At 41.1% G+C, this 8,654-nt stretch overlaps 1 protein-coding gene across 1 annotated transcript in view; it reads right to left on the bottom strand.

Moving 5' to 3' along the window:
* Window positions 1-438: 438 nt before the first annotated feature.
* FAM189A2 (family with sequence similarity 189, member A2) overlaps window positions 439-8,654 on the bottom strand; it is an 18,971-nt gene continuing 10,755 nt past the window's right edge. Inside the window, exons 6-10 of the mRNA XM_010180846.1 lie at window positions 8,369-8,498; window positions 7,665-7,737; window positions 3,865-4,014; window positions 1,790-2,076; window positions 439-642 (exon numbers count right to left, since the gene is read on the bottom strand). Of these exons, the coding sequence (XP_010179148.1) occupies window positions 439-642; window positions 1,790-2,076; window positions 3,865-4,014; window positions 7,665-7,737; window positions 8,369-8,498 (844 nt within the window). The remainder of the gene's footprint in view (window positions 643-1,789; window positions 2,077-3,864; window positions 4,015-7,664; window positions 7,738-8,368; window positions 8,499-8,654) is intronic.

Here is an 8,654-nt window from a genome sequence, read left to right as displayed (position 1 = left end):
ACAGTTTCAACTTCTGAACAAGCTTAATTAAATCTCACTTAAAAGCTTTTTGGTTTTCAGTGGGAAAGCTGTTTAATAGTTTTTAAATGAAGATTTATCGTTGTCCCGGTCCTTTGGGACAGAGTTTTAGAGTAAGTTTTCTGCTGAGGAAAGCTGCAATTTTATAAGGACTCCAACACTATTTTCATGGGATCAAAGTTGATAAAAACTTTCTAAGTTTCAGCTAATGCTAGTATGCAGATTGCCATAGTGGTCAAGGCCTTCAAGGTCTTGCAATAGAGTTGCAGAGGCTGTGGGAGAATGGAAACCATTTTATGATTATCAACACACTTTTCCACCCACTTGTCAGAGATTATTTTCCTGTGCAGCATGTGTGCCTAACAGAAGTGCTCTACTGAAGAATAAACAGGAATCAGCTGAAAAGAAAGCCAAACTAGCTCAAAGTACAGTTTCCCTGACAACGCCAATAACGCTGTGAGGCCGTTCATGCTCCGCTTTCCGGATTCTCCTCTCCGCTGGCTGATGAGCTGTGGTGAAAGTGCTCAGGTCACCACAGCTCTCCAGGTGCATCAATTCAGGATGCTGTCTCAAACGCAATACATGGGCACTCAATGACATGGCTTGCTGGGCAGGTGCCATCACCTGTGAAAGGAAAAAACTATGTAAGTCAAATTAGTCTTCAGGCTCTTGTTCCATTAAAACAGTTCCTTACCCAACTAGGAAGAAGCTAGTTGTAGTTCTGTCTGTTATTTTTTAAGAATAATTTAAAAAGCTAAGACTAAAACTGCTAGTTGTCAAGGAGGCATGGGAAAAGTAATCCTAATTGGGAAAAGGAGTGAGTGTTGTTGTTGTTGTTGAGGTTTTTTGGGTTTGTTTTTTTTTTAATAAAAGCTGCACAAGAATTAGCACCATGGCACATCAGGTGTTGCTTAAGAGGAATATAAATGCTGTTTCCTGCATAAGCCACTGGACTGTAATAAGCTTCAGGCCAGTGTGATTAATTAAATTCTCATAAGGTTTTGGGGGTTTTTTTGTCAGCTGTTTCTGTCAAATTTGTTGAGGATTGTGTTGCCTGTAGGCTGCAGTGGGAAATCTCACTTTATCTGCAGAACCTAAATTACAATCTTTGATGTGAGAATTTTTGTGTGAGAACTCAAGCCAAAACCAGATGTCACAGCAATTCACTTGTATGATGCATGAATCAGATCATCTATACAAATCATTTGTAAGCTACCAAAACATTTGTTTGATCAAGTCTGCAATGTCTGAAATTTCTGGATATTCATTCCATTAATGTAAGCACATATTTTCTACTTTCTGCTTTTTTTCCTTTAATACTAGGTCCTATTTTTATCCTGTAAGTCAACCATGAAATGTTGCTTCTAGCAGGTTTACATAAAAATTTTCCTTTTCAACCTCCACTCCTTCCATTTTATAATAGTAAATGTTTTATATCATCTCTTACCTCTCTCCTGCCATGTTTAGTATAAAAAACTGTCATGTTATTTACAGTTCATGATCCTACCACAGAAGACCATCTCCTTCAGCTTTTAAATACACGTGTTCAGACTTCTGAAAACTTGCCTGGCCGTGTGTTTGGCAGAGCAAGAGACATCATAGCTGCATAGCCTCCAGCACACTCCCTAAATAAAACTAAAGGACTGAAGGAAACTAATTGGGTTCAAAAGCTTTGACACACAGAGCAGAGTGGCAAATGTAAACCTATACTCCCAAAACAAGGTCAGCTTGGGTTTCCACATCACCCAATAAAAGCAAGCAATAAAACTACCTGCTCAAGGAAGGTGGCACTGGTGATAGCTTCTGCCATATGTTTCTCATCTGATTTTAAAACAGACTTGATATCTTCCACCAATTTGTCTACGTCAGGGCTCACGCTGCAGGACTGCTCTAGGATCCACTTCACAAGGCGTTTAGTGTCTGTGTAAGACTTGTAGTCTACCAAAGATCGTGGTCTTCCCCTCAAAACTCTTCCTCTCAAACTCTTCCTCAAGGTGACAGCACAGAGCTGTGGCTTTCTGTCAGTCTGCGTGGCAGCTTCACAGCTGAGCACTGTCCCTGAAGACAAAGATCAAACAAAGCAATCAACCCACAGTACGGTTGTATCCTCTGAGATTTCAATCCTGATTCAATGATGATGCAGTGCACACTTCAACCGTGTAAAACTTAACAGCCTGGCATGATCAGGGTGGCATGCAAGGCTCACTCTGTACTGGATTTACACTAGAGAAAATGCCTGTAAAACAGAATGGTACATAGCCATGGCAGAGTGGCTATCATGTGTGAAAGGGTCTGGAGGGGCATTTCTGGGAAAGCTATTTGATATTGTATGTACATCTGTTCCTTCCTCTTTTGCTCCTGTTCTGAATAGACCTGAAATGAGCACTGAGTGTTAATGTTAACATTTATTTATGTAAAGCAGGTTAAGCAAATCTTGAAGGGTTTTAGGATCTCTCCTGAACTCTTTGTAACTTTCAGTTATTGCCAGTCAAGAGGACCAGTTACAAAGTATCTGAAAATACTAGCTACCCTAGCAAGCAATTAATTTTAAAAAATTAAAATTTAATGGAAAAAAAAAAAATCAAAATTACCTTGCAAGACTAAACAAGGGACAGCAGGGAATCAATTCCACTGCCTTTGGTCCAAATAAGAATCCACTGTCATTGGACTAAATAACAACCATCAATTTTTGGCCCAGTTACAAAAAATAAATAAGACCACCTATAGGTTGTTCAAGAAGCACTTTAATGCTGGCTTTACACCAAACACAACAATAGCAGGAGAAAATCCAATGCTTTCCAGCAAGAAGAACACTGACAAACTTGAAGTAATTTTGGTGGTTCTGTGGCAGCCAAGTTCCCTTTCGGCAGCACTCACGTATTTAACTCTCAGGCTGAGTGCTGAACAGACCTAACTCCAGCTGCACCCAGCCTAAAGCACCCAAGTGCTTCTGACTGATGGGGTCTCTCCACAGCAGAGGCACTCAGCATGGCTCAGGTCTATGAACAGGCTCTATGTCACGTAACTATGCTTTAGCAGCAGATTTCCAGGGGTGATGTGGAGGAAGTTGATAGGAGGAAACGAGAAAACACATGATGTAGCAGAGACATAAAAACATTCCACAAAAAATATTAAGTGTATCCAGATAGGCATGCTCCCATTATTCAAAATGAATGGTTGCTACCAACATGTCCCCCACCGCTTACATTTTATGAGTGCTAATACATACCAGCAGCTACTATGCAGATTACAATAGCCTCTAATAAAAGCTGCAAGACTCTTGACTAGTGGGTTTTTGAGACTATCAACAGAATCAAGGACTCGGCAACCACACTTTTTTTTTTCCACAGCAACTGCATTGGATCACTGACACTAAAATAGATGTAACAGACTATCAGCTCTTCACTGTGAGTTTTTGTGTTGAGATTTCAGGGTTTTTTGATGCTATGAGGCGTGAGAAGAGGGGTGAAATTTTATAGGTTAGCACCAAATACTAAAGCTAACTTTGCTTTAAATTGCTCACATTGACAACTGCCCTTCCAAGCTTTTAGATGTCAGTGTACAAATACACTGAAAAATCGTATGTGCTCCCTCCACCCCTTCCTCCTCCGCAGACTATCAATGCCTGGTACAGATCCTGTTCCTAGATGTGAATGCCTAAAAAGCCGCAAGACTGAGGTGCTGGGTGAGAAAGATCTGGCAAAGAACAAACTATTTGCTGCAATGTAAGTAACTCTGACAGGAGACAGCAGCTGATTTCCGCAGGTACGAGGTTCAAGGTACTAACCTCACGAATGTTCTTTTAAGGACTCAATACGTAAGTACAGATAGAGAAAATCAAGTCACCTTGAAGCACGTGGCTGTACAGCACAGGGTCACTTTTAGACCTTCTCAGCAAGGAATTGAAGGTTCTCCTGCCAGCTCCTTCTGCGGGCACCACACTTGCATTTGAAGGTGAAAGGCTCACTCTGCTGGAAGACTCAGGAATTTCTTCACCTGAGTAATCGGGAATAGTAAAGGTGAAGGAAAAGTATTCAGAATAAAGCAGATCTGTAGGAGCCATTATTAGAGATTATTACTGATTTATATTTTTGTGTGTGTGTAGCACCCCTTCCACCCCCTGCAAATCTGTATTGATTGGACACAGAAGCCTAGAGGTGCATTTGTGCATATGCACACACTCACCAGTAACACTGGTCTAAAGACTGCTTAAAACATTTGCAGAAACCTGTTCAGCCTTATACAGCTGGAGTAGCAAAAAAATACAGCTTTGCCTAGCGTAAACATCACCTTAAACTACCTAGTCAGAGAGAAGGGAGCTACAGCTTTCTTGAAGAGAAAACTAGATCTCACAGAGCCTGAACTCCTCCTGCATTTAAGCAGTTGTAGCAAGATATGACAGCACACAGCCACAGAGATCAATCACTGTTTGCAATTAGGTAGCTTGTGAATCAGTTACCAGTTCCTATAAAGGAATGAGATTCTTTATTAATATGAAGATTTTCTGGAATTCTTGTGATACACATCATCTTTCTAATTAATCGATATTCCTCCTTTTCCTTAAGGTGAAGTTATATGCTGTGATTCCCACAACTGCTTTGTAGTGAACAGGACAGAATGAAGCTATGTATTTCTTACTAGGCCTGGTTCTGTGTCTCCATCTGATGGCACCTGCCATGTTACAGGAGACAAAGTTCTTGTTCACGCAAGAGCAAAAAAACAAATTAATGTAAACAGTCTCTTATTCAGAACACAGCAAACATTCATGCTTCTACTCTAACAAAAATGTGCAGTGACTGGAGCACTCAAGAAAATTAAGGCTTAGACAATATGCATTTGTTGAGCATAGCAAATTACCTCCTACACAAATGCAACCTAGAATCTCTGAAGAGAAGAGATAGTGACAAAACCTATATAAGGTAGATATCAGCCTGTAAAGTCAGAAGATAAGAACCAGCAACAAAGCACAGCAGACCACGAATCATCAGGATTAAACAATCAATCATCAACATGAACTATCTAACAGCAGTGGAGCTGTGCTAGCAGTCAGCCCTTGTGCAGGGCTGCTGGTACTCTGGAGAAGTTGGCCTTTCTAAAAATACTTAACAGATGAATGACCCAATTTCATGATCTTTTGATAATAATATTGATGTTTCAGACATGAGAGAACTGACTTCAGCTGGTATGTACTGGAAATGCATATACCTAGTTTGTGACGATACAGAGCAGCTGCCAAGCATCTCTAGACATAAGTAGAAGGTTGTGTAACTTCCTACTACAATCAGCAGGGCAAGTCCCATTTTCCTTGACAGGAGTGCCTTTGAAGCCAGTAAAACCATTTTAGCTGGCACAGAGAAGCTTACAGGTCCTCCTGAAGCTGGCAGCTAGGACTCCTCCAGTTCTGCTGGCAGAGAGTAGTGTGAAGCTTTAACTTCCGTTGAGAGCTACACTTAGTCAATCAGTCCTGATGATGCCAGGGGAATTATGGCATCATACACAAAAGCCCTGGCATGACAAGACTACCAGCACAAGCTGAAAGTTCAGCTTTTATTTATAGACTGTTACTCGACATCAGCTGAGATAGCCCAGGGAGCTACTCTGCCACAATTCCAACACATCCCCTCATTTTGTATCTCCCTCCTGCTGTGGTTGAACCCCAGGAGCCTACTCAGCCCCACACAGCTGCTCACTCACTCCCCCCAGCAGGACAGGGAGGAGAATTGGAAGGGCAAAAGTAGAGAACCTGTGGGTTAAGAGAAAGACATTGCAGGAGGTGGTGGTGGGGAAACAACAAAACAAACCAAAGGAAAACAAGTGATGCAAAAGCAATCACTCACCACCAGCTGACTGATGTCTAGTCAGTCCCTGAGCAATGGCAACCTTGGAAAACTCCCTCCAGGTCTTTATTGTTGAGCATGACATTACATGACACGGGACATCCCTTTGGTGTATTGGGGTCTGCTGTCCTGGCTGTGTCCCCTCCCAGCCTCTTGCCCACCCCAAGCCTACACACTGTGAGGTGGGGACAGAGTAAGAGATGAAGAGAGCGTCAATGCACTGCAAGTACTGCTTAGCTAAAGCAAAAGCATTGGTGTGCTATGAACAGTCTTGGACACAAATCCAGAACAGCACCTTATGGGCTGCTATGAAGAAAATTAACTCCATCCCAGCCAGATCAAATATAACTTCTCAAATATAAATAAAGATACTGCTCAACATACATCTCATTCTTAAATTCAGTGTCCCTAGGAAGCCTTGGCAGCAATGTTAATGTGCTTTATTAAGATGCTCACTTTCTTATTTATCTGAATTTAACAGTCAGACTGAGATTTAAATGTCTCTTTACAGGCCTTTTTGTTAAAAAGATGGGGAGCAGGGTACAATTTATCACATGTGCTCAGGTCTGCTTGATTTTAAATACAAACAATACCTCAAATAATGCCTCATCATAGCTTCCCCCCTCCCCTGTTTTTTGGTTTTTTTTTTTTTTTTTTTTTAACTTTCCCAACTCTCCTTCACAGCAGTTGCATTTTCTAAGGTACTGCTTTCCTGTTTTCTGTTCTCATGACTTCAAGCAATCTTCCAAACTTCTTTCTGGTTATCACAACTGATGAGAAATTAGAAGCATCCAAGTTCTTGTTTTCAGAGGTTTCAGGTAGACTGCCAGAGTGTAAGGGAACTCTGAAAGATTTACTGTTTGTTTACAATATGGCTTTATATAAAGAGGATTTTTTTTCCCCTGCCAGAGAAGGGGGAAAATTTCACTTAGGAGGGAAAATTTCAACTTATAAACTTCATTAAGTTTTCCTATAGCTTGAGAAACAGGTTGGTAGAAGAGAAGCCACTGTTAAATAAAAGACTGGGGCTTTCCCCCCTTTCAAGTGTCTTTATTTTTTATATTCTTTTGGTATCTATACAGTATCTTATTCTATATATGCACAGATAGGCATACAACCATCTGTTGCACAAAAGACAATCTGCTCCATAATGGCAAGTTCAAATGAAAAGTAGAACAGATTTTCACCAGGACTGTACAGGAAAACCTGCCTGTGACTTATCTGGGAGCCAACAATGCGTAACCACAAGGGTACACCGCTTGCAGCGCAACAAACACTATTGAATAAAACTTGGAGCCATTTCCATTATTTTCTGAAACAATGCTGAACAAAGTGTGATGTGACCTGCACATGTAGTCTTGCTACACAAAGAACACCTGTACCAGTAAGCAGAAACTATTTGATGCAGGCTGAATAATAGAGTAATTCCCACATTTAGCTCACAGTACAGAATTATTTTATCCTTTTCCTATTTTAATCAGCAACAAAATGCATACAACCGGCACAATCATGCATACAAAACAAATGCAAGCACTGGAGCTGGGCATTATTTCTTATAATGCACGCACATAGAGTCAACAACTAACTTGTAGATTACTAAGGAGGAAATAAATATTTATTTTTGTATCTTAAGAGCAAACAACTTCTTCTGTCTTTTAAACATTAATCTCTGTTCCTAGTGCCTCAAACAATCACAGTTCCGTATCGCTGGCTTCTAGAATGGTGGCTGTCTCTCAAAGAAATAATGCTGCTGCTGCTACATTAAATTATCTGGGTCAGGTAGGACTGATTTTACAATGTACTTTTTACCTTGAGATGCCTGTCTGTCACTCACTTCCCCCGAATTAACAGCTTCCACAACACCTATTTGTAATGGATCCTCCTGGAACAAAATAGAAAAGTTGAAAAATCACAAGGCACCACCTTTTTTCTGTTACTTTTCTAAAAACTGCAACAACCACCTTAGAAAGTGAGAGCTTTTGCTTAACTGCACAGTGACTACGTGATATGTGTTTCATTCCACTGCAAAACCAAGACTAGTGAATGCCTAAAATTAATATTCATCATTCAGGTCAGCCAATTTTATCCTGCTGAGTACTTTCTGGTCAAAAGCACCTGACTCCTGAAAACACCAGTGAAAAGGCATCAGTGAGCACGGCAAAACGCTGACCTAGTCCCACATGGGGAGGAGTGCAGGTGTGGAAGGGAGGTAAAGCAAGGGGGCAGCACAGGGGTCCTCTAGAATAACCAGCAACAGACCTGCTCCAAAGTGTATTGTGCTCCTTCTCCCATGCTCAGACAGAGTTTTGCAACTGAAGAAAGCTTTTCAACTGTAAAGGTAAGTGACCAATTAAAATTTTTCATGAAGTTTACAGCAGCCACATTCGTAACCAAACATACTCTCTTGCTATCCTGAAATAAAAAGATACCTGACTCATGTTTACCATGCCTCAGTGCAACCTTACCTTTATAGTGGAAAAACAAGTTATGCTTTAAGCTCCTGTGGGCCATACCTGCTCAGAGCTGTTCTGGCTCTGCACAGCTTCATAAGGAGGAGGTGAGTCCAGAGGGCAGAACACTTCAATGCCTTTAATTCGCGCTCCATAAATATGGGGCAATGGAATCACATCAGAGCCAAGCATCCTGCAATGAACAACACCGAGTGACTCCAAAGTACGGCTTTCCAGCTGCAGAAAAACATCACCCACTACCAAGCTCCACTGGCCTTCTCATGCCAGCCCAGATTTTGGAATCTCAGCCACAGCTAATGAACTTGCAAAGAGTTGCAAGAGATTTTAC

Source organism: Mesitornis unicolor, unplaced genomic scaffold (assembly GCF_000695765.1).
Source record: "Mesitornis unicolor isolate BGI_N332 unplaced genomic scaffold, ASM69576v1 scaffold5893, whole genome shotgun sequence".
In the NCBI taxonomy this organism is placed as follows: domain Eukaryota; kingdom Metazoa; phylum Chordata; class Aves; order Mesitornithiformes; family Mesitornithidae; genus Mesitornis; species Mesitornis unicolor.
This window is presented reverse-complemented; position numbering and strand designations above follow the sequence as displayed.